Consider the following 27495-nt stretch of genomic DNA (forward strand, 5'->3'; position numbering starts at 1 on the left):
TTAATCTTTTAAAACTTAAATAAATAAATAATAAAATACAAATAAATGAAGGGTAGTAGACTGGCAACATTCACCATGTTCCTTAAAAGTCAGAATAGAAATGCTCTTAGCAGGGGCCTGTGCTCTCTGGTGCTACTGTCCTCCCTGCAACTATTTCATACTTGCTGTTTCACTCAGTTAAGTTGCCTCTAGCTGCTATGGTCATGTGAGTCAGTGTGTCATTTTCAAGGCATTGGACACATCAAGAACCTTAGCCAACTTACACAACCCTCAAAGACCAATCAATACTGACCACTGCCCCCAAAGCCCTTCTTGTGGATGACAAGTTTGTAGACCTTTGTTGTTTTCATCTTGTACTGTTGTTTTTCCTTCAGCTGTTCCAAGCTTGGGGGAGAGAAGTCATCTTGCCTCTCTGCCACTGAAACACAAAAAGGCTAGAATGTCAGACTTTTCTTTGCAACTGCTCTTTGATTTTAGGCCATTGAATATACTGGTATTGTTCAGAGAAGAGGTAGCACCAACCCTTGGATGAAATCACTCCTCCAATTACAAGGAGGGTTAAAGGGCAAAACGGAGAATCTGGAAACTAAAGGAAATTTGGCCCAGGGTCTATTCCAACCTCCAAGAAGATATTCTATCACCCCCTAAATGGAAAACTTGTAGTCAATTGCGCACTCACTACCTTGTCTCTATCTAAAGCAAAAACACCCAAATACTAAAGAGATCTTGAAACAGGTTAGCGCACTCATTTTGTGGATGAAGAAGTAAGGGACTTGTCCAAGGTCACTCAGAGACTGAGATACTCCCACCATTCACGTTTCGCAGTCAGTGTCCTGGGCAAGGAGAGGATAAAGAGGAGGAAGGCAGGGCTTCGTTCCCTTTATGTCCATTTGTACAAACTCTCAGCGACTCCTCCTCCCCACTCTCATTTCACAGCTGCGGCCACTAAAGCTCAGAGAGGCTCGGAGACTTGTCTAAGATCACACAGCAGCATGGAGAGTGGGGTCAGAACTCGAACCTGGGCCACCACCCCCTTCCTCAGACTCCACAAACCCGGGCCCGGCGAGCAGCCACACTCACCCACAGCTCCGGAGCCCCTTCCCTCTTCAAGCCGGGACTCCGAGGGCCGGACCCTCCCACGGTCCCCTGCGCCTCCTCTGGACGCCCCGCCTACGCCCCCACAGCCCTTGCGGCTTCCGTGCCCCAGCTCAAGGTTCCTGTCCGCCCGCCCCGGCCACAGTGTGCTCACCTGAGAACCCGCGCAGCTCTGGTGGCTCCGCCCCGTAGCCCCGCCCCCTTCCCGCCCACACGCCCCGGGCCGCTCTGGCCCGGCCTCCGCCTCATCTCGGTGTCCACGCCACTTCCCTATCCGGGGCTCCCGCCGGGGGCGGGGCGTTGCGTGTGGCTTCTAGCTCTGGCTGTTTGCTGTGTTTTCCGCTCGCAGGCAGGGCGGTAGCCGGCCATGGAATGGAAATCGTTTTTCTTCCAGACATTCTCACCTAGATCCATGCCCAAGAACTTCGTTTCCGATTTAGGACTCCCCCCCGCCCAACAGGGCAAACAGACGAGTCTCCTCGGATCTGTAAATAGTGTTGCGGACCCTCGCCTGGCCTCACGGGGCTACTGAGAAGCACAAAAGAGTTTCTGGGAGAACTTTTGTAAAATGCAAAAGGCCCAGGTCTTGCGATAGAGCGACGGATTCTGCTGAAAAGCATTCACTTTTCAAATCCCTCGAAACCCCAAATGAATTGCGTGCCTCCCTGGTTAATAGCTACCCTCTCACAGACATCCTTATAAAATGGTCACTTCCCTATTAGGTGGCAGGTACGTTGTATTTCACATATAGGTAAACAGGCGGGGGACACGAAACTCCTCAGAAGGAAGCAAGGATGGATCCTGACCCAGTCGAGTCCAGCGTGGCTCTGAAGGCTGAGCTTCTAACGAGCATCCTCCTCACAGACCGAGGAGCTCTTCCTAAGACCGTTTCAGGACATCTTTCTGTTCTCCAGAAGAAAATTAGAGCTGTGTGGACTGTTCCAGAAACTCGCCAAGGACTTCTGACAAGTTACCAATTCCATTTAACTGACAACGGTTTGGGAAATTTTCTGAATGTTTAAAGATGAAAACGTCGCGTGGCACAAAGGAGACCTGATTGGGAGAAGGCGGGGGTGGGGGAAGGAGGGGGGGTATGTGAAGAGAGGAGCTGCTTTTCGGTATCCATACTTTTGTTTTAGGATTCAGAAGTTAAAACTAAAAAATAATTGTGATTTTTTATATAAGTAAAAACATGTAATCAACTGCAACAGTTGCAAAAACTTCAGGGATAAAATGTTAACTATGAAAGACTTCAATGTTGCTAATTCAGCGGACGCATTCAGATCCCCCTGACTGTTTTGTTAGCAGCAGTGGCTGGTGGGAAGTCTTTCATTCCAGAGGGCCTAATGAGATTCTCTCTCACTGGCCCTCATTGAAATTTGATTCCATCTCCTGAGAAATGTCTATAATTGGTGTCATATCTTAGAACTGCAAATATTTCACTTTTTAATTTGGCAAAAACTTGTAAAAAAACAAACAAACAAACAAGCAAACAAAATCTTAACAGGGGCGCCTGGGTGGCTCAGTTAGTTAAGTACCTGCCTTTCATCAAGGTCATGATCCCAGACAGAGTCCGGGGTCCAGACTCTGCTCTGCTCAGTGAGGAGTCTTCTTCTCCCTCTCCCTCCGCCTGCCTCTCTGCCTACTTGTTCTCTCTTGCTGTCCCTGTCAAATAAATAAATAAAATCTTTAAAAAAAAAACTTAATAGGTTTTGAGTTTTTAAAAAAATTGTCAAGCCTGGTCAAGGTTAGGGATGGCTGGAGCAGTTAGTTCCTGGACAGGGGATCTAGTCTAGGGGATTCTCAATTCTAAGATCACTGTGCTACAACCACCTGCACAATAGCCTGTTTTGGGCAGTGTGGCTTTATACCAAATTCTCTTTTCTCAATTTTCTCCCTTGCCAGATGGAGATAAGAAGTACCTGTATTTCCTTGTTCACAAGATGTTTAAAGACCAAATGAAATGATGGGCATGTTATATTAAGTCTTTCAAATTAAAATAATTTAAAATACTATATATAAATACAGAGTATTATTGGCAAGCATGGAATTGATTAGGAAACTGGCTTTCCACGACTTTCAGGGCATTGAATGATATTTATGCTCCTTCCTTTGGACTTCTTTGTGCCTAATAGAGAGCTAGGAGCAGAGTTGGGTAAGGCTAGTGAGACACTTATCTTAGGGCACAAAATGTTAAGGAGATGTCAAAAAAGCTCAGGGAAGGGCGCCTGGGTGGCTCAGTCTGTTGAGCTACTGCCTTCAGCTCAGGTCATGGTCCCAGGGTCCTGGGATGGAGCCCCGCATCAGACTCCCTGCTCAGCGGGGAGTCTGCTTCTCCCTCTGCCTGCTGTTCTGCCTACCTGTACTCTCTATCTGTCAAATAAATAAATAAATAATCTTTTAAAAATGAAAAAAAAAAAGCTCAGGGAACAAGATAAATAATATTTAATATAATTTTTAAAATAAAAATTAATACAAAAGCCCACTATTAACAAAATATCACATTTTTAAAAGATTTTATTGATTTATTTGACAGAGAGAGAAAACACAAGTAGGCAGAGCGGCTGGCAGATAGAAAGGGAGAAGTAGGCTCTCCACTGAGCAGGGAGCCTGATGCAGGGCTCAATCCCAGGACCCTGGGATCATGACCTGAGCTGAAGGCAGCCACTGAACTGATGGAACCACCCAGGCACCCCAAAATAGCACATTTGTAAAATGATTTGTTTATCTATTTATTTCAGAGAGAAAGAGAGAGCACGAGTGAGGAAGAGGGGCAGAGAGAGAAGCTGGCTCCTGACTGAGCAGGAAGCCCAATGTGGGGCTTGATCCCAGAAACTTGGGTTCATAACCTGAGCCAGAGGCAGATGCTTAATCAACTGAGCCACCCAGGTACCTCTAAAATATCACATTTTATTTTTTTTTAAGATTTTATTTATTTATTCCACAGAGAGAGATCACAAGTAGACAGAGAGGCAGGCAGAGAGAGAGAGAGAGAGGGAAGCAGGCTCCCCGCTGAGCAGAGCCCGATGTGGGACTCGATCCCAGGACCCCGGGATCATGACCTGAGCCGAAGGCAGCGGCTTAACCCACTGAGCCACCCAGGGACCCCAAAATATCACATTTTAAAGGGGTGTGTGTGTGTGTGTGTGTGTGTGTATTTACTTGACAGAGAGAGAGGACAAGCAGGGAGAGCAGCAGAGGGAGAGAGAGAAAAAGGCCCTCTGCTGAGCAGAGAGCCTGATGTGTGGCTTGATCCCAGGACCCTGGGACCATGACCCAAGCTGAAGGCAGACGGCAGACACTTAACCCACTGAACCACCCAGGAGCCCCCAAAATATCACATTTTAAAATAAAGACAAGGGGCGCCTGGGTGGCTCAGTGGGTTGAGTCTCTGCCTTCGGCTCGGGTCATGATCTCGGGGTCATGGGATCGAGTTTTGCATCACATCGGGCTCTCTGCTCAGCAAGGAACCTGCTTCCTCCTCTCTCTGCCTGCCTCTCTGCCTACTTGTGATTTCTGTCTGTCAAATAAATAAATAATCTTTAAAAAAAAAAAAAAAAAAAGACAAGGTCAAGGCACCTGGATGGCTCAGTCAGCTGGGCATCCAACTCTTGACTTCGGCTCAGGTCATGATCTCAGGGTTGTGGGATTGAGCCTTGCGTCAGGCTCCACACTGAGCAGGGAATCTGTTTGGGATTCTCTGTCCCTCTTCACGCCTTAAATAAATAAATAAATAAATAACTCTTTTAAAATAAAATAAAGACAAGATCAATAGTGATGCTGGACAGTCATGCTAGATCCTGAAGCAAAAAGACAAACCAGTAATACTGGATTTCTCAGATTCCCATCCTATAGGCAGATAGTTGCCTGAGAAAGTACTGGACAATGTGGATACTGTGTAAAGGCAGCCATGTTTAAAGTGAATTTCTAGTTAAATCATCACAATACTGGGAAGCCTGGGTGGCTCAGTGGGTTAAGCCTCTGCCTTTGGCTCAGGTCATGATCTCAGAGTCCTGGGATCAAGCCCCGCATAGGGCTCTCTGCTCAGCAGGGAGCCTGCTTCCCCCTCTCTCTCTGCCCACCTCTCTGCCTACTTGGGATCTCTCTCTCTGTGTCAAATAAATGAATAAAATCTTTTTTAAAAAATCATCACAATACCTTTTGTAGGGGCGCCTGGGTGGCTCAGTGGGTTAAGCCGCTGCCTTCGGCTCAGGTCATGATCTCAGAGTCCTGGGATCGAGTCCCGCATCGGGCTCTCTGCTCGGCAGGGAGCCTGCTTCCCTCTCTCTCTCTCTGCCTGCCTCTCCATCTACTTGTGATTTCTCTCTGTCAAATAAATAAATAAAATCTTTAAAAAAAAAAAAAAAAAAAACAATACCTTTTGTAGTAGTCTATATATGAATTGTACATATATACAGATGATCTTTGCACTCATGGGCTGTAAAATAACAGAGCTGACATTTGGGTTTATCTATCTCCAGCCCTGACCAAAAGTGGGAAAACCACTATCTTGGCCAAAATGGTCCACATGTTGGCTCAAAGATATCCTGATCAGAGAAAAGAGAATTAAAATCTCTCATAAACCTCCAAATCTCTAGTTCTATAGGCAGCGAGGTTATTAAGTTCCAAAAAGCAACAGATTTCTGTGTTTAATATAAGGCTGTGTGATTTGGATCAAGTTGACTCCATTCTCTGAACTTCCTTAATCCACCCCACTTTTTCTTAAGATTTGTTTATTTATTCTGAACCTTCTTTTTTTTTTTTTTCTTTTAAAAGATTTTATTGATTTGTTTGTCAGAGAGAGCGCCAGAAGGGGAAGCAGTAGACAGAACAGGAAAAGGGAGAAGCAGGCCCCCCACTGAGCAGAGAGCCCAGTGCAGGACTAGAGCTCAGGACCTTGGGATCACAACCTCAGCCAAAGGCAGAACTTAACCAACTGAGCCACCCAGGTGTCCCAAGATTTGTTTATTTATCTGAGAGAGAGTGTGTGCAAGCAGGAGGAAAGGACCGAGGGAGACGGAGAGAATCTTAAGCAAATTCCCCACCAAGCACAGAGCCCCATATGGAGCTCAATACCATCTCATGACCCTGAGATCATGACCTGAGCCAAAATCAAGAGTTGGACACTTTTTCAACTGAGCCACCCAGGCACCCCTCTGATTCCCTTTTGAATAAACCATCTTTCTTCCTTCAAATATCTGTTGAACATTTACTTACGCCTAATACTATGCTAGGTGCTGACCATAGAATGATGAACAAGCATGGGAAGGGACAAATGATGAATGAATCAATAAATAGTTGCAACGTGGCAATTTCAACCGGTCTTTAAGCCTTGAAGAAGTTAAAACAAGATGCCCTGCAGGACTGGAGGCCGAGGTGCCCTTTAGATTTAGTGTTCAATGTGATTGGAAGGAGCAGGGGACTGACATGACCTAACACACTGATTCGAGTTATAAAAAGATCTCCTGGGCTGCCAGTGAGAGTCCCCTAGAATTGCAGCCATTCGGGCCAGGAAAACAGTGGACTAGGCCAGGGTAGCAGCAGGGGAGACAATAGGCCCTAAGGTTTAATAGGAGCTGAGGCAAAGGTGCTTTCCCCTTTAAGAATCCTGGGCGCAGGGGCGGGGCAGAAGGCTGCTAGGGCCGGCCCATAGCCGAGACTGGACGCGGGAAGAGCCGCCCCTAGGATTGCGCGCGCGGCATGCGGGGGCGGGACTTGGGTGAGCCCGCATGGCTGGCTCGGGTCCCGGATGAGGAAGTGCGGGGTGGGGGGTGGTGAGGAGGAAGAAAACCATAGAGACGAAGAGGCGGTGGCGGCTGGAGCGCCCCCGGGCTCTCTCGGCTCGGTAGGCTCAGGTAGCTTTGGCGGCGGCGGGGCTGCGGCTGCAAAGGCCGGCCTGGCGGGGCGAGCGCGGGCCGCGGAGCAGGCCTCAGGGTAAGAGGCCGGGGGCGGGAAGGCTTCGGGCGCAGCCGCCCCGCCCCTCTCCATCCCCAGGGGACCCTTTACCGGGCGTTGCAGGCTGAGGGGGAGCCCGGGCTCCCCTCCCTCTTGGGGTGTCGACGGGAACGGAGGCTGCTCTGCGGGCGGCGGAACGACCTGGGGAGAGGGAGGAGACCACGCGTCGCGAGGGGGAAACGGCTTTTCGAGTCATGGCTCCGACGGGGGAGAGATATTCCTCTTCCACCTCGATACGGCGGGGGACCCCCAACTTCTCGAGGAGGGCGACGCCCCTTGTTGTGGGCGTCCGCTCTTCCCCAGTTCCTGTGCGTTTGTCAGCCATGCGACACTCGCTCCCGGGGTGCGAGAGGGCGATTCTAAACTTATTTCAATAGGAGCAGTAGTAGGTAATCCCTCAACAAGACCTTTTCCCCCGATTTGGTCAGCGCTCTCGATGAAGAGCGAGATTCAACTTGCCTAAAAGTGTTGGGGAGGGGGGTGTCTTCCTTCCCTGTAAAAGAGAGACTTACCTTCTTTCTTTTATTTTTCACCTTTAACCCTAGATATAGAGAGGAAGACCCTGAATTTACTTTGTGGTATTAGAAGTCAGTCTCTTCCCCCCTCCCCCAATCACGTCCCCAGAGTGAGGCTCTCTTCTCTTTCCGCAAGTCTCTTGGTGTGCAATGAGCTCCTTTCCCTTGCACAGTTAAGAGCATGGCGTCTGGAATGTGGTAGTTTCAAGTCTGTCTCCCATTTTCCATCTTCGTGACCTTGCTTAGTTGTTCAACCTTCCTGAGTCTCAATTAGCCCATCTCTAATTTGGGTCCTCTTTGTAGAAAGCATGGTCTTCAGGGCTAAGGGAGAATTTGTGTAAGTGTTTAGGACATAACAAGCTTTTGGTAGACTGTTGCTGTCATTGTTACTAAATTTGCTGCTACTGTTATTGTTGTTTTTAAAGAAAGAAAACTAATATCTTCATAGAGACCCAGATTTTTCCATGCATGCCTCCTCCCGTCCCCACCCCCACATCACAGGTGTTCAATCCATCCTTTCTCACTGGAAAGGAGACTTTTCCCCATCCTGGGGTGGAGAAAGAGGCATTTCTACTCCCTTTAGATTCTTCCATGCTCCCCAGATTAACAAAGAGGGCCTCAGAATAATCAAGAGAAAAGACTTTGTTTTTGGAAACAGGTCTGTACTCCAAGAGGGAGGGAGGACAGATACTAAAAGCCAGCTTTCCCTTTGTCCACAGAAGCTATCACTTCCTGACTGGTTAGAGATGTCCTCACCCACTCCCCCTACCTGCTGTAGTGATTTACACACCTCCCCCTCCTCAAAGAGGGAGTTCCAACTTCTTTTTTCTTTCTCTCCCAAGGAAAATAAGACTCTACCTTTAGAGGAGGAGTCTTTCCTGCAGTGTATTTAGAGTGGCACAGATGGTTTCCTTCTCCTCATCCTTTGAAAAAGAAATGAAAATATTTTATGCAGAAAGCCTTTGTCAGAAATCAGGAGCATTTTCGCTGTTTCACTCCCCATGTGGAGACAGAGGGATCCTTTTTCTGCATGCTAATAAAGGAAGGAAAAGGGAAACAGTGCTTGATGCTTTTGAGATTTCCTGCACACTCCCATGTTGAAGAGCTGGGCCCTGTTTAGTGTACAGACTTCACTACCCTACTTTCTGTTTGTCTAGAGATCTTGCTAAAAGATTCTTCTTTCTCTGTCCCTCAAGAAGAGGCCCCTTCTACGAATGCCCTCATGGAGGCATTGGCTACAGTGTCCGAATCTTGGAAAAGAAAGCCCCTTTCTCAAGGTGAAAGGAATGTTGTGAACTTCTGAGGGCCTGATCGATATTGTGAGTATTGTCCCTTGACATAAGTGTGGCAGCGCCCAGTGTTAACTGTTCTCATTTTGAGCAGCCCTTTTGCATTGGAATTAAAGGGAGGGGAGACCTTCAGACTGGGGATTATTGGGCACATGGTTTTCTGTTCCGCTTTTTTCTTTGTTTGATTCTTTTTTCTACGTTTTACTTACTGCTGTAAACTTTGTACTCCCAGAACTTTTGTTTTAGGGAGTGTTTGAACTACTAAACTACTAAACCACTTTGTCAGGTTTTTTATATTATAAAATGTATTCTAATGAGATTGAGAGCTGCAGTGTTAATCTTTCACTGGTAGTTTATTTTCTTTTTTTCACGTTTTTGTTATTTGGTAGGATAGGAATTAATGTTGCCACTAAGAAAAAACTTTGTGTGTGTAAACCTTGAGTGCCACAGTGGGGCTTAGTTGGAATTCTATCACCATTATTGATATCTATAAATGTACTTTGAAAAACAAAGAGAAATAGAAAAGTTATCATTTAGAGTCATGGAATTCTTACGGGTGGCAGGACCCTTTGAGGTTACTTTGTTTAACTTGTTCATTTTACATGTGAAAAACATGGAAGAAAAGTTAAGTGACATTCAAGACCATACAGGCAGCAGGATAGGGACCCTGTTTGGAGACCAGCAACTAGACTGCTTCCCAGCATTGCTGTTGCAGTTGACATGGAAAGGTTTTGAGATGATTGTTCTCAGTTCAAAAGAATTTCTTCCATTATTGGGATAACTTTACTGCATACTCCTATAAATATGGGTCTTTTTTCAGGGCTAAGTCCATTCCCTAAGCAGTCTAATTCTAATTTGTGTCATGGTAAAGATGAGAAGCCAGTAACAGCTGTTAAGAGTTTGTGAATCTATTATTTATTTTTTGCTTATACCTCAAACTAGATAATTACCCAGTGTGCTAACCCAGTAGGTTGGTTACAAGTCATTAGTAAGGATTAAGCTATAAATCCCTGCCTTCATTTTATGAGCATGTGTAACTCACTGTTTTCAAGTTTACTTAACACTTTGATGTAAAAATTTTTATGGTTGAGGCAGAGAGCTGACATTTGGAAAGATAACTGATAAAAATAAAGGGATAATACACTTACCAGTTATTCTTTTTTTTATTATTATTTTTTTTGGGGGGGGGTGCCTGGGTGGCTCAGTAGATTAAAGCCTTTGCCTCTGGCTCAGGTCATGATCCCAGGGTCCTGGGATCGAGCCCCTCATTGGGCTCTCTGCTCAGCAGGGAGCCTGCTTCCCTCCCTCTCTCTCTGCCTGCCTCTCTGCCTACTTGTGATCTCTATCAAATAAATAAATAAAATTTTTAAAAATATTTAAAAGAATAAAAGAAAATATATATATTTTTAAATTTATTTGAGAGAGAGAGAGAGACACAGGCAGGGGGAGTTGGAGAGGGAGAAGCAGGCTTCCCACCTAGCAGAAAGCCCAATGCGGGACTTGATCCCAGGACCCAGGGATCATGAACTGAGCAGATGCTAAACAACTGAGCCACCCAGGCGTCCCACTTACCAGTTATTCTTTTTTTTTTTTTTTTTTAATTTCTTTTCAGCATAACAGTATTCATTGTTTTTAACCACACCCAGTGCTCCATACAATCATGCCCTCCTTAATACCCACCACCTGGCTCCCCCAACCTCCCAGCCCCCACCCCTTCAAAACCCCCAGGTTGTTTTTCAGAATCCATAGTCTCTCCTGGTTCACCTCCACTTCCAGTTTCCCTCAACTCCCTTCTCCTCTCCATCTCCCCATGTCCTCCATGTTATTTGTTATGCTCCACAGATAAGTGAAACCATATACCAGTTATTCTTTATTCCTGTTTGGATCTTGGGAAACAGTGTTTAAAATGTTTTAACAAAAGTAGTATATACTTACTGTTAAAAAAAAAAAGTAAACATATAAGTTGTTGGTGATCTTCTCACCTAGGGTAATACTGTTAATATTAATTATATTCTTTCAGACAGTTTTCTTATGTGTATATTTTACCATAATAAAAGAGTTTTGATGTTTAGTTTGATCAGCTATCCCAGGCAACCTCCTTTGTAGAGTTGTTTCTCTACACCATCATCTTTATTTTTTTTTTTTTTAAAGATTTTATTTATTTATTTGACAGAGAGAGATCACAAGTAGGCAGAGAGGCAGGCAGAGAGAGAGAGAGAGGAGGAAGCAGGCTCCCCACTGAGCAGAGAGCCCGATGCGGGACTCGATCCCAGGACCCTGAGATCATGACCTGAGCCGAAGGCAGCGGCTTAACCCACTGAGCCACCCAGGCGCCCTACACCATCATCTTTAATTGTTCCGGTGTAATTAGAAATTTAGTTTTAAAGAATTTGAATGTCTTCTTAAAATTTTTTTCTGTTTCTACAGTCTGTGGCATTTTCAATATTTGATGGTACAAGCTAGTGAGCTGAGAATAATTTTAATCTGCTACTCTAGGCTTACATCTAAATATTACTTCAACTCCGAGGGTTCCAGCTGAGACACTCCCCTGTCCTGGGTGACTCAACTGCAGATACTCTTCAGAAACTCAAGGACCCAGGATAGGGCAAGGAGAAAAGGAGAGAAGTCTATTTTGCTTCAACAGCCAATGTGCTTAGGTGATTTACAGATTGAAAATTCTTAGAATTGTATCTTTTCCAAACAGAAAATTCAAGAAGTGATAGATAGCTTTGTGGTGTTTGGCTTTTGTAAATTGGAGGTTATTTGGGAGTGACCAAAGCTTTAAAATTCTGTTTTGGCAAATGCCAGTTTATAGCATAGAAGCATGTACAAGAAACATAACAGCTCTGTTTTCCTTGATGAATATTTTGAACCATTCTATGTGATTATCAATATTGCCTCTTCATGATACAGATCTGTTAGTAAATGTGTATTTGTGTATGATCCTGTGTTTGAAACAAATCTTGAATTAGGACCATGGGGATGGAAAGGAGTGGGATTTGTTAGAGAAACCATGGGAGTTGAGTTTGTGGACTACAAGTGCTAATGGAGCAACAGGTGGAAGGTCAGATACAGTTGTGTCTGGGTTCAAGTCTGACCTCTAGAATAGTGGGGGTGTTGTTACTCAGAGAGGCAATGGATTAAAAAAATAAGTATGTAAGTTTACTGAGAACATCTTACTTACCTTCATTTCTGGTTGTTGTTTGTATGTAGTGAGACCCAATTATTTATTGGGTTGAGTGGGTTCTATCTTGGAAATGTTAAGTTTCCTTATAAGTGAAACATAGGTCAGGAATTTGAGAAGACATGGGAGCTGGGGATAGGTGTTTTGTTTTTGTTTTAAATCAGCTTTCAGATATAATTTGCATATCATACAATTCAGCAGTTTAAACTGTACAATTTAGTGGTTTTTAGCATAGTCACAGAGTTGTGTAACCATCACCACAATCAATTTTATTTTTTTATTATTTTTTTTTTACCACAATCAATTTTAGAACATTTTTATGCCCCCCCAAAAAACTATTAGCAGTCACTCCCAGTTTTTCGAGCCCTCACTAAGGAACTGTTAATTCACTTTCTAACTCCACAGATTTGCTGACTCTGGATATTTTATATATATGAGATCTTATATGGTTCTTTTTGACTGGTGTATTTTATTTACTGTAATGTCTTCAAGGTTCATCCATATTCTATCACAAATCAGTATTCACTTCCTTCTCACAGCCAAGTGATATTCCATTGTATGGGTGTACCACATTGCTTATCCATTAATCAGTTGTTGTACATAAAAGCTGTTTCCACTTTCTGGCTATTGTGAATAGCGCTGCTGTGAACATTTGTGTACTAGTTTTTGTGCATGCGTACTTAGGAGTGGAACGTTTGGCTCATATGGTTACCTGTACTTAAAGGGAGAGTTTTGAGTCATCTACATAGCAGAAAGGCTGCAAAAAAGGTGAGGGCATCAAAAAAGTGAAGCCTGGAATGCGAGGCATATCAAGGATTAAACTTTTGAGAACACTCACACCTTAGTGGCGGTAAGAGAGAGGAGCTCTTGAGCACATGGGGGCAAGAGACCCAGGGAGCTGATCTCGATCAACAAATCTGCTCTTCTACAGTATCCTTTCCTGCACTTACTCTGCTGGTCTGTATGTGGTGTGATAACCAAAAACTGGATTGTATCTGTTGTTGGGAAAGGGAAACTGAGCCAAATGAAAATTGAGCACCTCCTCCCTTTTTTGGCATCCAATAGCAATTCTACTTTAGCCGTTAATCTCCCCCCCCCCCCCCCCCCCCGCCTCAGTGGCCTAAAATCTAAAGTGCCTCTAAAAATATCCAGGAGCTAGAGGAGAAAGGGGAAGATTGTAGCTCCAAAAAGGATATGTTTCTGTCAGCACCATTTATTAAAATGTCTCATTTGATTCTCACCGTACTCCTGGACACAACAGTTTATCTCTCCTTGCTGCTTTTTTGGATTCATTTTTTTTCATCAGCCCTCTTGTGTTCTCTGAACTTAATGGACCAGCAGTCTGATTTCCTATAATTTCTAGTATTTAAATTAGTAGTGTCATGTCTTAACTTTTGGGGAGAAGTCCTTCAAAACAATAAGGACACCCAGTGGATGAAAGCATAGGAACGTGAGTAAGTAAATTTATCTACCACAGGTTGGAAAACCAGAAAGGCAGAATGGTGCAAAATGAAAGGATCTGTCTTTGGTCCCTACTCATCCCTCAGCTTCAGTCTTGATAGCTCAGGTCAATGGATGGGATCTTCTGTGGAAGGAGGAAAGATTTTAAACCCAGGAATATCCAAGGGGTAGGTGCTTCTTGACGGGGAGGCAGAGCAAGTGCCTTTTGTATAAGTAACATGTGTGGGCTTCCCAAGAAAATCAGGGCAGGAATAGAGACAGTGTCCAAGGAAATTGAGTTGTAAAGATTTACATGGTGTATTGGAGAGTCCTTCCTGCTCAGAAATCTGAATGTGGTCAATTGAGAGAGAGGAGGTGAGACAGCTTAGTAGTCAAAACAGTTTGGTAGCCAACAATGGATTTTGCTTGTATGTAATATGTTTATTTTGGGAAGAGATGGATGTTAGAAAGTGGTAGGAGTAGAAATCTGCTGGCTTTCTGAAATACCCTTTCCTGTGTGCATTTTGGCCAAAGGGATTTGCCATCAGTAGCCTCAGGTAAATCCTTGTTATGAACTCAGTTGCCAGAGATTTCTCACGTTTTCTCTTCCTTTGTTTAGATTAGGGAAAGCATCAAGAATGAAAGCATGTAGTATCTTACTTGGTTAGCCAGTTTCCACCTTGGTCAGGTCGAAGTAAATTTTGTTGTGGAAACTGCCCATATTTGGTAGACTAAAATGAAAAAGTTACCAATCAGGAAACCTTAGGTCCAAGTGTACCATTCCCTAGCTGTGTGCGTTTGTGTGTGTGTGTGTAACTTTAGTAATTTAGTTTTATGAATTACACAAATATACGTATTTTGGCAAATAACTCTTGTTTCCACTCTCCAGTGCAAAAGGTGAAACATTTCCAACACTGTGGAAGCTTCTTGTATCTTCCCATCTCTCCTCAGATAACCCTATAATATTTTAGGCAGGTCACTTTTACCTCTTCAATGTGATGTTAGGATCTATAATGGGATGGTGATAGCTGCTCTACTTTGCTCATAGGGTTGTGAGAATCGAATTAGTTGTGCCTGTGAAGGCACTTGGAAAATTTCAAGATGCTGAATGGAAGTCAGAGAGGACTTTGCTAAAGTTCTGGTTTAGTAGTGTCTTGTGCCAGAGTGGGTAGACCCAGCTCAAGTGTTTGGTAAGCAATAAAGGAATGGAATTCTGTTGTCTATAAACTTTCCTTTACAGAGAATTATTCTTGAGGAAAAGTCAGTATATTAAATTCCTCAGAATCTCTCGGTATATGTTCATTCAGCAAGTATTTCCTGAGTACCTTCTATGTGCCAAGCACTTCTCCCAGGCAGTGGGGATCCTGCAATGAACACAACAGGCAAGGTTCATGCCCTGAAAACAGGTAGAAAATTATCTTTATCTTCTAACTTACATCATTTCTATCCTTGGATGCTTAAAACATGTCTTATTCTCATCCATATTGCTGTCCCTTGCTCACCCACAATTGATAATTGTTCATAAGGCAGTATTTCAGTTGAGATTAGACAGGTGTCTATTAAAGGTGTAAGCTATTTATTTTTCCACTAATTCACAGTCTTTTTTTTTTTTTTTTTTTAAAGATTTTTTTTTTTTATTTATTTATTTGACAGACAGAGATCACAAGTAGGCAGAGAGGCAGGCAGAGAGAGAGAGAGGAGGAAGCAGGCTTCCTGCTGAGCAGAGAGCCCGATGTGGGACTCGATCCCAGGACCCTGAGATCATGACCCGAGCCGAAGGCAGCGGCTTAACCCACTGAGCCACCCAGGCGCCCCAATTCACAGTCTTTTTAAGGAAGATGTTTTGGTGCCAGATGTTGTCAGCATTTGAGGTGGATTTTTTTTTGTCCTTATTTTAGCCACTTTTTAGCTGAAACAGCTTTCTTCTACCCTGCAAGCTTTTAAACTTTTATCCCTTCCTTTGATTTGTGTCAGGGTGAACCGTTTGATGTAAAAGACTTGACTCCATAATCTTCCATCTGCCCTAATGCTGTCATCCGGAGTAGAGACTCAGCCAGTTCCACTTGATTCCTCCATGTCTGCCGTGGTACAGGAATTATACTCTGAACTCCCTGTGAGTGTCTCCAAAGAGCTTCATGCTGACCCTGAGCCAAGTGTGATTCCAGATGTAAAACCCGGAGCCTCAAGCTCTCTTATAAGTCAGAGTAGGGCAGTGCCCTTGGAGCTGCAGAGGACTCATGCGGAAAGTTGTTGTGAAGAAACTTCTGGCACCTTGGATCATGGGGGTGAACCTGGGCGGTGTGGGCTGGTGGACTCCACAGCAGGAGGTTCTGTGGCTTCTGGGATCTTGGATAGGGAAGAGAAAATCAAGAGCATGGAGCTAAAGGTCTTCAGAGATCAAGGGGACCAGGCGGAAACTTTAAGAGACCCCTGTGAGGGAGCAAAGGAAGACCCACATCAACATTCCACAGCTGCTGAAGAAAAGATCAGCTTAAGTCAGGTAAGACATGAGATCTCAATTCAGATGAGTGTGAATGACAGCTTTCCAGAGTAACACTTCACATGGTAAAGTACAGATGCTGACAGGTAGCTTATGATTTGCTCTTGAAATATTTCCAAAAAGTTGAATTTGATGTTAACTTTCTTTTAATGATTTTTTTAAAAACATCTGTGTCGCATCAGACACTTAAAGAGAGAAAGTGCTTATCTGATGAAAAAGTGTCACTTCTCTGAAGCAGCTACCGTATGTGGAATGTTGAGTCTTATGGTAGTCGGATATTTGTGCATCTGGTTTTAAGAAATGATGGGTACTCATTCCTTAAGTTTTTGGTAGCATCATAAGTAGGATGGAGGGACATGTCACAGAAATCTCTCAGAAACTCTGTTGACCCAGGTCAGGCTTCATAGGATGAATACCCTAGAGCAATCTCCTTATTTCAGGAGCCAGTCCTTAGCTCTGCAGGTCCAGACACTTAACTTTTGTTTTTTAGTATATCAGAGATTATTATCTCCAAAGGACTGACCCATGCTAACCCATTTCATGAGAGACTAAAGTATAAATCAGAAAGCCAGTTCTTTAATTTGCGTGAAAAGTGGAATTATAACTTGGTAGGAATGGTCACACTGGCTGGTCAGTATGTCTTCTTCTTGTAGGCAAGTCTACATGGGAAATCAAATCTCTCTTTGTAATGTGAAATTAGAGTAATAAGGTTCAGGTAGGTAAAACTAATGATTAGTAAGCTGTGATAGCCTGAGGAACCCAGATTCCTAAAGGAATATACCTGCCAAGTACACTAGAAAACTAACTTTCTCTGGGTGATGCCTCAGACCAGGGTTCAACAAACTTTTTTCTGTATAGGGCCATGTAGTAAATATTTTAGACTTTGTAGGCCATAGGGTCTCTGTCAAAATTATTCAGCTGTGCCCTTGTAGCATAAAAGCAGGCATAGACAATACATAAATGAATGAGTGTGGCAAAATATATCAGTAAACCTTTTTTTTTTTTTTAAGATTTTACTTATTTATTTGACAGAGAGAGATCACAGGCAGGCAGAGAGGCAGGCAGAGAGAGAGAGAGAGGGAAGCAGGCTCCCTGCCGAGCAGAGAGCCCGATGTGGGACTTGATCCCAGGACCCCGAGATCATGACCTGAGCCAGAGGCAGCGGCTTAACCCACTGAGCCACCCAGGCGCCCCTCAGTAAACCTTTTTTACAAACAGGTGCTGGCCCGTAGGGTATAGTTTGTCAGCCCCCACCCTAAACCTACAAATAAATTCATACTGCCTGGGCTTTCTGAGCTAAGTTCCATTTCCCATCTTATAGATCTGTCATTTGTTTACACAGGTTACAGGGCAAAATTGATTGTTAATAGTCTCCATACATTGACCATACTTAGGAATAGCTTTAGATAACAACAATTAAGTAATGTATCTGATTTTATGTTATGATAAGCTACCTTTAAAAATATAAGTGAGGTAACAGATTCAGGATCTGAAAGTTTCTTAACTTCTTGATATGGTGGGCTCAGTCTAACAATATGAAATTTTTCTGTAATTTGATGACGTTTTCATGTGGTATTTGGTATAAAATAAAAGTACATATGCATAAATTATGAAGTACGTAATGAATAAGTACATACACTCACATATATATGCCTCCCAACCTAAGATCTAGAAAATTATTGTCCCTTTCTTCCTCCCAGCTCTACCAGAGATAAATACTATTTTGAATTGTGTAAAGCAAAATTAAATTTAATAGATATAAATGTGAGACTTTTTTACTTCGTTCCAAAAACTGCGTAAGTGGAAAAAAAGAGAAAAAAGCAGAAATACTTTTGGAAAAACAAAAGACCTATAGGCTTTAGCTACTCAATTAGAATTGGCTTTTTGGGATAGCCATCAAGAAAAGCCAATTTGCTCTTAAATGTCCATGAACAGAAGTGTGTTAGTTGAACTGAGAACTAGCAATTATAGTCTGTTGTGTGTTGGTTAATCTATAGTTAGAATATCACACTCACAGTCCCCTCTTCCCACTCCAGCACTCAGATGAGCTCAAGATGCCCCTGGAGTGAGAAGGACAGAGGGAAAGCAAAGAATGTGTCAGTGTTGGGGTCACTGGCCAAACTGGATCCTGTCCTCTCCCCATGCTGAGCCTGGTGTCACATGTATCATGTGTAGGAAGAATATAGAAAACCAGAAACGCATTCATGATAAAGAGTTCACACTAATGACAAAACCTGAAAATAGGGGCACCTGGGTGGCTCAGTGGGTTAAAGCCTCTGCCTTCGGTTCAGGTCATGATCCCAGAGTCCTGGGATCGAGCCCCGCATCGGGCTCTCTGCTCGGCAGGGAGCCTGCTTCCCTTCCTCTCTCTGCCTACCTCTCTGCCTACTTGTGATCTATCTGTCAAATAAATAAATAAAATCTTTAAAAAAAAAAAAAAAAACCCTGAAACTACACCACTGAAGGCCACTCACTTGGATATGTCCTATGAAAAAAGAATCAAGAGAAGCCTTCAAGAATTTGCAAAGCTGGGGGCACCTGGGTGGCTCAGTGGGTTAAGCCGCTGCCTTCGGCTCAGGTCATGATCTCAGGATCCTGGGATCGAGTCCCGCATCGGGCTCTCTGCTCAGCAGGGAGCCTGCTTCCTCCTCTCTCTCTGCCTGCTTCTCTGCCTACTTGTGATCTCTCTCTGTCAAATAAATAAATAAAATCTTAAAAAAAATAAATAAATAAAAGAATTTGCAAAGCTGGGACGCCTGGGTGGCTGAGTTGATTGAGCAGCTGCCTTCGGCTCAGGTCGTGATCCCGGCGTCTTGGGATCGAGTCCCACGTCGGGCTCCTTGCTCTGCAGGGAGCCTGCTTCTCCCTCTGCCTCTGCCTGCCTCTCTCTCTGCCTGCGCTCACTCTCTCTGACAAATAAATAAATTTTAAAAAATCTTAAAAAAAAAAAAGGAATTTGCAAAGCTGTCAAGTAGAAATGGTTCTGTTGGGCACAGTTAGGCTCTGTAGAAGACAGTGGTAGCTCATTCTTAGGTCACAGGACCCTTTGAAAATCTGAATGAATGCTGCATATCTTTCATTAAAGTAGACTACTGTTTCAGAAGGTTTGCAGAGCCCAGACATCTTTGACATCAAGATTTCTTTTTTTTTTTAATATATTTTATTTATTTATTTGACAGAGAGCACAAGTAGGTGGAGAGGCAGGCAGAGAGAGAGGAGGAAGCAGGCTCCCTGCTGAGCAGAGAGCCCGATGCGGGGCTCTATCCCAGGACGCTGGGATCATGACCTGAGCCGAAAGCAGAAAGGCCTTAACCCACTGAGCCACCCAGGCGCTGCAAGATAATTCTTGCTAGATTGGCAAAACACCACAAACAGACAAAACACAACTGATGAATTAGGAAAACATTTTGCGGTATATATCACAGATAAGGATTTATCTCTCTAATATATAAAGAACTCTCTCTTTTTTAAAAAATATTTTATATGAGAGAGACAGTGCATAAGCAAGAGGCGGGGCAGGAGAGAAGAATATGCAGGCTCCCTGCTGAGCATGGAGCCCATAGTAGGGCTCCATCCCAGGTCCTACGATCATGACCTGAGCCAAAGGCAGATTTTTAACTGACTGAGCCACCCAGGCATCCCATAAAGAACTCTCTTTTTTTTTTTTTTTTTTTTTTTTTTTTAGATTTTATTTATTTGACAGAGAGAAATCACAAGTAGACAGAGAGGCAGGCAGAGAGAGAGGGAAGCAGGCTCCCCGCTGAGCAGAGAACCTGATGCGGGACTCCATCCCAGGACCCTGGGATCATGTCCTGAGCCGAAGGCAGCGGCTTAACCCACTGAGCCACCCAGGCGCCCCAGAACTCTCTTTTTTTTTAAAGTATTTTATTTATTTGACAGAAATCACAAGCAGGCAGAGAGAGTAGGAAGCAGGCTTCCCCTGAGCAGAGAGCCTGAGATGGGGCTCAATCCCAGGATCCCGAGATCATGACCTGAGCCGACGGCAGAGGCTTTAACCCACTGAGCCACCCAGGGGCCCTTAAAGATTTTTTTAAGTTGAGGTTCAATCAAGAGTCATGCTCTACTGACCAAGCCAACTAGGCACCCCACTAATATATAAAGAACTCTTAGATTGAGGAATGGAAAACCCAATAGAGAAATGAAGGAAAGACTTGAATAGATGATTAGTGTGTGTGTGTGTGTGTGTGTGTTCGTGTGTATGTTCTTAAAACACGTGAAGAGATGGTCGACCTCAGTTATAATTAGAGACATGTAATTTTAAATGGTTGAAATATCACTTTTTTACCTGTAAGACTGGAGAAAATGAAAAATGATGGCAACATGTCTGTTTGGCAAGGCTATGGGAAAGTGTTCTCACCCGTTGCTGGTGGGAATGCATACTGATACAACCTTTCAGCAAAGGCATTTGGCTGCACCTAACTAGAAAGCACATACTCTGACCTGTTGACCTAGCACTCTCATTTCTAGGAATTTACCCTGAATATACACTCCCAAATTATGGAAATACATATACCCAAAGTTACTATTTGCAGCATTGCAAAATGTTAGAAGCAACCTAAATGTCCACATATAGGACAAAGTTTGATTAAACCATAGTATGTATATGGTACATTTATACATGGAGCACTATGCATCTATAATAAAGAATCAAGGAGGATCTCTGTGTACTGATAGGAATTTCCAGAAGTACCGTGGCTCCCCAAGACCACCTCCAGGTTTCAGTATTCACTGGAACTCACAGGACTCAGTATACGGTCATATTTGTAGCTAAGTTTAATTATAACAAAGAATATTAGCCAGTCAGCAAAGGGGGGAAAGCATGGTACAAAGTCCAGAAGATATCAGGTGGTAGCTTCCAAGAGTCCTCTCCCGCTGTAGTCACACACACACAAACACATATACACAGCCTTCTCCAGGAACAAACTGTGACAACACATGTGTAATGTTTACCATGGAAACGTTTTTAGAGCCCAGAGTTTTTACTGGGGCTGGTCATGTGGGCATCCTCTGGCTGGCACATACCAAAATTCCAGACTTCCAGAAGGAAAGCAGATGTTCAGCATAAACCCCATTGTCATATAGGTGCACCGAGCCACTCTTCCCACTAGGGAATGTTGGAAACTCTCCCCAAATCTAAGTTCCCAGATGAGCCAAGGCCACCCTTGCAAGCAAGGCCTTTCTAAGGATAACAGGCCTACTATGTTAACTCTCTTCTGCAAACTAGGATATACTGGTAAAGGAAAAGAGCAAAGGGCAAGTAAATAATTGTTTGTATCCTCGCTTTCATTCAAGAAATAAGGGGAGATGAGTATGTACAGGTATCTACTGGTTTGTATAAAACACACATATGTACATGCAGGAAGAATAAAGTAGAAATGAATGGGTTTGGCTACTTAAAAGAAGCCAGTGGGAGCAGGGTAGAGAGTGTAGGAATAGGACAGAAGGAACAAGAGGAAGTGACACTTCTCTGAGTACATCTTTTTGTATAATTTTGAGTCTGTTCTTAAAAAATAACTAATTAGGGCGCCTGGGTGGCTCAGTGGATTAAGCCGCTGCCTTCGGCTCAGGTCATGATCTCAGGGTCCTGGGATCGAGTCCCGCATCGGGCTCTCTGCTCAGCAGGGAGCCTGCTTCCTCCTCTCTCTCTCTGCCTGCCTCTCTGCCTACTTGTGATCTCTCTCTGTCAAATAAATAAATAAAATCTTAAAAAAATATTTAAAAAAAAATAACTAATTAGATAACCTGGGTGTGAGGGGAACCCAGAATTGAATAAAAACTCTTAACAAATAACTCTTAACTGTATTACCCACATTAAGGGAGGGGGATGAAAAAGAAAAGTAACCCGAGTACCTTTGGGAAACAGTATTTTAACTGTACTTTTAAATCTAAATCCAATAAGGCCTTTTTTTTTTTTTTCCTAAGAGTGAGAGAACAAGCAGGCGGGCATGTGGGGAGGGCGGGCAGAGCTAAAGGGAGAGAGAATCTTAAGCAGGCTTCATGGGGCGCCTGGGTGGCTCAGTGGGTTAAGCCACTGCCTTCAGCTCAGGTCATGATCAGGGTCCTGGGATCGAGCCCCGCATCGGGCTCCTTGCTCAGCGGGGAGCCGGCTTCTCTCTCTGCCTCTGCCTGCCTCTCTGCCTGCTTGTGATCTCTCTCTCTCTCTCTCTGTCAAATAAATAAATAAAACTTCAAAAAAATTTTTTTTTTATTAAGCATGCTTCATGCCCAGCGCAGAGCCCAATTTGGGGCTCAATGACCTGAGATCATGACCTGAGACAAATTCAGGAGTCCGACACTTAACCAATTGAGTCACCAAGTAGCCCTCATTTTAGTAATTTGTTTTTCACAGGGGTGAGGCTTAGCAGTTCCTGAACTGCTATAGTTATGTTCAGGGATTGAGCAAATAGGTAAATATTGTGAATAATGAGAGTGAACCAGGTTTCTCACTAACAAAATGAAATTATAGATGGGGGTGGGTTGAGAGCTAGAATGAATCCTATGGTGTGAAACTAGAATTGGAGCTATCAGTATGAACTTCCGGTTTTTAATATATGTAGATAGATAAAGAAATGTACTTATATATATGGGTATGTGAGGTAGGATCTAGATCTAGTGACACCTCATAGCAGTGAGTACCCAGTTCTTGGTTCCTAAGTAACATTTTCCAATTAAAGGAACCAGGACTTTTTGGGGAAATGTTTTAGAGGCTGGCACAGGGGAAAATACAAGATGAGCTAAGAACGATTTATGGTTAATTGCTTAGAAAATTAGGAGACATAACAGAAGGACCCAGGAGCCAACTTGAAAGAACTCCCAGTGGCTAAGACTGGGACAATTTGAGCTTAAATAATGATGATAATGAATTATAACCCAGAGAATAAAGCAAGTATCATGAGCCCATGTTGATATAAAATAATTGAATAAATAACTTGGAAAAGGAAAGCTCTTAAAGAATTCTAATTCGTAAATACAAAAGGAATCATGGAAATAAATCTCCATTGGGCAACCATCACAGTAATAGTCATCTCAAGCAAGAATCCTCAATGGGTAGTGGCTAGAAGTTTAAATGAGAAATAAGTATTTACATTGTCTCCAGATACCTCCCCCATAAGATACTTAGTAATTTTATAGTAACAGAATCATTACAAGGTATACAAAGGAGAAAATAATCACAGTGGAGAAACCTGACAGACACCACCTGAACCAAGTGTTGGAAGTTTGGCTCCAGAGGTTTGAGAACACCCCCCTCCAAAGCTATGTTCCTCTTGAGAGAATCCACCAAGAACCAGCATCACTCCTGTGAGATTCCTGCCTCCAAAATACATAACCAGAATCTACTGATGAAACATCAAACCCAAATCAAGGGACTTTCTTTTCAAATTTGTCAAAGTCACAAAGATGAATATCTAAAGAACTATCTCAGTTTAAGGGAGAACTTAAGGAGACATGATAACTAAAGGTATCATGAGAGCCTGGATTGGATCCAGGTCCTGAAAAAGGACTTGGGAAGCCATTAATAAGATTTGAGTAAATTCTGTAAATATTATAATAATAGTAGTTTACTGGCCTTAATAACTGTATGGTGGTTATGTGTAAGATAGTAGCATTAAGGAAAGCTGGATGAAGATTACAGAAAATTTTTTGAACAGTATTTGCCAACTTTTTAAATTTTTTTTACACATCTGAGGGAAAATACCTCTGAATTATTAAAAAAATTTTAACATTTTTAAATATAATAATAGTAAAAACAACCAAAAAAAATAACTCTTCTTGTTTAAAGGAAACAGAATTTAAATCAATAGAAAAGGTACTTTTTCACATCTAGGCCAGTTTAGAAATAGGTTATGTTGTGTGGGGAAGTCCTGTTTATGAAGAGACAGAATGACTGAATGTCAGGAATATAGCAGAGGGGATCTAGTTTGGACAGGCAACCTGAGAGCTGTTCTTTTCCCATCCCAAGGGTCTGTGATTTATTTCTAATAGCCTTCAGCAGCATTCCACAAAGTTCTTTTCCTTCGGCTGTTCTTCATCTCATACCAGCAAAGAGGCCCAGCTGGGCACTGCCACAGGTTTGTAGCACAGTGAATACTCAAAGATTACCTCTTACCCACTGCTCTCTCTTCCCTTTGGACCAAAATCCATCACGACGGGAAAAGTAGTGGCTTCAGCCACCTAGGCTTCCAGGGCATACATTGTATAAATCAAATGAATTTAACAGTCCAGTTTGCTTGGTGAACTTCCCAGTTCAAGGAGAAGGACAGCACTCATTTTTATAATTAGAAGTTTGCACTGGTTTTAATTCACTTGTTTAATTCATTGACTTGTTTAATCGCATTTAAAGTTGTTACAGGTTTTTGTTGTTAAAAGAAAAAACAATATGTTATTTTATGAAGTGGGATATTTTTAAATGTTGGTGTTAACTTTTTTTTGCCTTTTTTAAATTGTGATAAATGCACATAACATAAAATTTACCATTTTAATCATTTGTGCATGTACAGTTCAGTGGCATTAAGCACATTAACACTGTTATATAACCATCAACACCATCCATCTCCAGAACTGTTTTCATCTTCCCAAGCTGGAACTCTACCCATTAAATGCTAACTCCCCATTAGACTCTCCCTTCAATCCTGGCTACCATCATTCTCCTTTCTGTCTATGAATCTGTCTACTCTAGGGACCTCATCTAAGTGGAATTATACATTCTTTGTCCTTCTGTGACTGCACTTAACATTTTTTTTTTTAAGATCCACTTAAAAAAATTAAAATATTCTAACCATGAAATACTTCAGTCATTCAAATGCTTCAGTCATGTAAAGGGAAACCAACAAAAAATAATTCTTTCCTGACTTAGGATTGTGTCAAAAAGGCATAAAAGCTTACAACTAATAATTTGATGTTTTGATCAGGAAACCACTTTGTTATTGAGGAGGAGAGAAGAAAGACAAAAAGGAAGGAGGGGAAAGTATCAGAACAGACTCAGTGGCAGGGACAGCTGCAAGAGCCAGACTGAATGGTGAAAGAGAGAATTCAGTTCAGAACTCAGTTGTAGGACAAAGGTCAGCAAATCGAGTGCATAGCGAGGATGTGGACAATGTTAGTGTTATTTAAGAGTAGATAGAGATGAGAATGTGATACTCCATGTAGATGATTTTAACCTTGAAAACTCTTTATTCAGTGTGTGGTTGGTCCCTCCGCCCCCAACATATGCTTGTTCTTTGTTTTTCCTGGTGCTTAGATATTAGCTGTAGGGTGTTTAAGGTTTTTTGGTTTTTTTGTTGTTGTTTTTTTTTAAGATTTTATTTATTTGACAGAGAGAGAGAGAGAGAGAGAAAGAAGGAACACAAGCTGGGGGAGTGGGAGAGGGAGAAGCAGGCTTCCTGTCAAGCAGGGAGCCTGATGCGGGACTGTATCCCAGGATCACGACGCCAGCTGAAGGCAGACGGTTAATGACTGAGCCACCCAGGTGCCCCGGGTGTTTAAGTTTTTATGTATTTTACTTTTTTTTTCCTCTCATAGTGGTTGAGGTGCCTGGGTTGAATATGTTACAAAAGCTTTAGTTCCAGGATATGATACTTCATTTGTGCTCAACACGGACATAGAAAAAAGTTCTGATCATCTGTTATCTGTACACATGAAGAGTCATTATACACTTTTGACAGATATATTTGAAGCTATCTGGACAGGGGATATCAAATAAGGATGCACAATGGCTGTTGATCACTTGAACCATGTTATGCTGTTGGAGAAACTTTTTTTTTTTTTAAAGATTTTATTTATATATTTGACAGAGAGATCACAAGCAGGCAGAGAGGCAGGCAGAGAGAGAGGGGGAAGCAGGCTTTCCACTGAGCAGAGAGCCCAATGCGGGGCTTGATCCCAGACCCCCGGGATCATGTCCCAAGCCGAAGGCAGAGTCTTAACCCACTGAGCCATCCAGGCACCCCAAGAAACTTGTTTTTTAATGCCATGTTCATCAGACCCAAACTTGTGCAATTTGTGTGACTTCACTTAAATGAAAGCCCACTGAAGTAAATGCCCATTAAGCTTATTTACATCTTACTCTAAGAGTCTGTGATCCTATGCGAAATTTGCGGTTGAGTGTAGGAGCTTGCTATTTGCTTGAAAGGATATCTTGGTGGAAAGAATTCACTTTTGGTGATTTAAAGGTGGGAAAAGGAGGCAAGAATCAATGAAACAAGATGGAATTGGGAGGGAGACAAACCATAAGTGACTCTTAATCTCACAAAACAAACTGAGGGTTGCTCGGGGGAGGGGAGTTGGGAGAAGGGAGTGGGATTATGGACATTGGGGAGGGTATGTGCTTTGGTGACTGCTGTAAAGTGTGTAAACCTGGTGATTCACAGACCTGTACCCCTGGGGATAAAAATATATGTTTATAAAAAATAAAAAAAATAATAATTTAAAAAAAAGGTGGAAAAAGTCTGAACTTCATGCTGTTACTAGTAAAGCTGGTGGCCATAACCTGTTCTCCAGGTCTGCCAGGGCACTCTTGTCCCCACAGTGATGGTTTGCCCTCTGATATCTTATGATGTTAAAAGTGACAGAAAATTGCCCTAAGCACAAAGGGCATATTGCTGAGACTAAGATAGAACTTTCTCCTAATTATTAGAAGAGTTCTCAGATAATTATTGGGAAATGGGATTATTATCAAATGCCTCTCCCAGCTAAGGTGATCAGTGCCTTATTTAAAGTCACCAGTTGTTTCCCTGAATTGAAATACGTGAAGGAAAATTCCTTTTTAAGCTCAGTAAGGATGATTTACAGTTACTGTTCAACAGCTGTTCCTTTCTAAATATGCAAGAGACAGGAAACTCAAAGATCCACTTAGAGATACAAAAGTTTCTTTTATTTTCAAAGTATTCTTCACTATGAACATAATCATGGCTGTTTCCACAAAGGTTAGGTAGTAGGAAGAATCTCATTTGCTCCATATTGTTGCCCTGTCATTGCACACTTCAGTGTACAGACAGTCCCATCTGAAGATGGTGTGGTCACTGACCATCCTTACTCATCTAGCTCTGCCTTCAGCTCAGGAAGCTCAGGTTTAGAAGAGTTCAGTGGAGTCTGGTTACAAGCGGGACTCACAGCTCAGAGATAAATTAGGCCCTGAAGAGCTTGTAACTTACCACGTGTAAAAAGCTGAAGAATCTGATTTATATTTATTTTCTTCTTTGAAACATTTGTGTTCTCCTACTCTAAACTAGTCTCACAGGAATGAATCAGAGAATTGCATCCTTTCCAGGACATAACAACTTTTAATGGGAAATAAGATCACAGATGAGCAGTAAGAATGGTTTTTCAAGACCTTTCTAAAATCTGCCACAACTTTGAAGTATCAAAAGTTGATTTTGATTCTAAGCATTTGGCAAGAGCCTGGTATATTGGATATGCAAGGCAAAGAATGTTTACTGTCGATTTGAAAAATGAATTGGTAATGTACTGTGGCAATTCTTACTCTATACAGCTAACAGC

General features: G+C 42.7%; 3 protein-coding genes across 23 annotated transcripts in view; 1 reads left to right on the forward strand and 2 right to left on the reverse strand.

Annotated features, from left to right (window-relative positions):
* The window catches only part of DEPDC5 (DEP domain containing 5, GATOR1 subcomplex subunit), a 140345-nt gene extending 139018 nt beyond the window's left edge, over positions 1-1327 (reverse strand). For 13 of the 14 annotated variants that reach the window (XM_059139140.1, XM_059139142.1, XM_059139144.1 and 10 more), the window contains exons 1-2: positions 1081-1229; positions 293-418 (exon numbers count right to left, since the gene is read on the reverse strand). In XM_059139140.1, the coding sequence (XP_058995123.1) occupies positions 293-350 (58 nt within the window). In that variant the 5' untranslated portion in view covers positions 351-418; positions 1081-1229. Of the gene's footprint in view, positions 1-292; positions 419-1080; positions 1230-1249 lie in introns of those variants that run through there. The other variant, XM_059139141.1, reaches the window with a different exon arrangement.
* Positions 1328-6654: 5327 nt separating this feature from the next.
* On the reverse strand, positions 6655-7375 carry LOC131810991 (basic proline-rich protein-like). The gene is made up of 2 exons (XM_059138984.1): positions 7280-7375; positions 6655-7191 (listed from the first exon to the last, which is right to left on the reverse strand). Exons 1-2 carry the CDS (start codon positions 7373-7375, stop codon positions 6655-6657), a joined length of 633 nt encoding a protein of 210 aa, XP_058994967.1.
* The window catches only part of PRR14L (proline rich 14 like), a 63183-nt gene continuing 42537 nt past the window's right edge, over positions 6850-27495 (forward strand). For 2 of the 8 annotated variants that reach the window (XM_059138729.1, XM_059138733.1), the window contains exons 1-3: positions 6850-7029; positions 8762-8884; positions 15453-15978. In XM_059138729.1, coding sequence (XP_058994712.1) covers positions 15505-15978 — 474 coding nt within the window. In that variant the 5' untranslated portion in view covers positions 6850-7029; positions 8762-8884; positions 15453-15504. The remainder of the gene's footprint in view (positions 7030-8761; positions 8885-15452; positions 15979-27495) is intronic. The other 6 variants (XM_059138734.1, XM_059138736.1, XM_059138735.1 and 3 more) reach the window with 4 other exon arrangements.

Source organism: Mustela lutreola, chromosome 11 (genome assembly GCF_030435805.1).
Source record: "Mustela lutreola isolate mMusLut2 chromosome 11, mMusLut2.pri, whole genome shotgun sequence".
NCBI lineage: Eukaryota > Metazoa > Chordata > Mammalia > Carnivora > Mustelidae > Mustela > Mustela lutreola.

What these genes read in the sequence shown, in the direction of transcription:
- LOC131810991 (XM_059138984.1), bottom strand. Translation starts at nt 7,375, where the DNA reads ATGGCTGACAAACGCACAGGAACTGGGGAAGAGCGGACGCCCACAACA. An exon ending in GGGTCCCCCGCCGTATCGAG is followed by an intron (nt 7,192 to 7,279) that starts GTGGAAGAGGAA and finishes CCCTCTCCCCAG; the next exon opens with GTCGTTCCGCCGCCCGCAGA.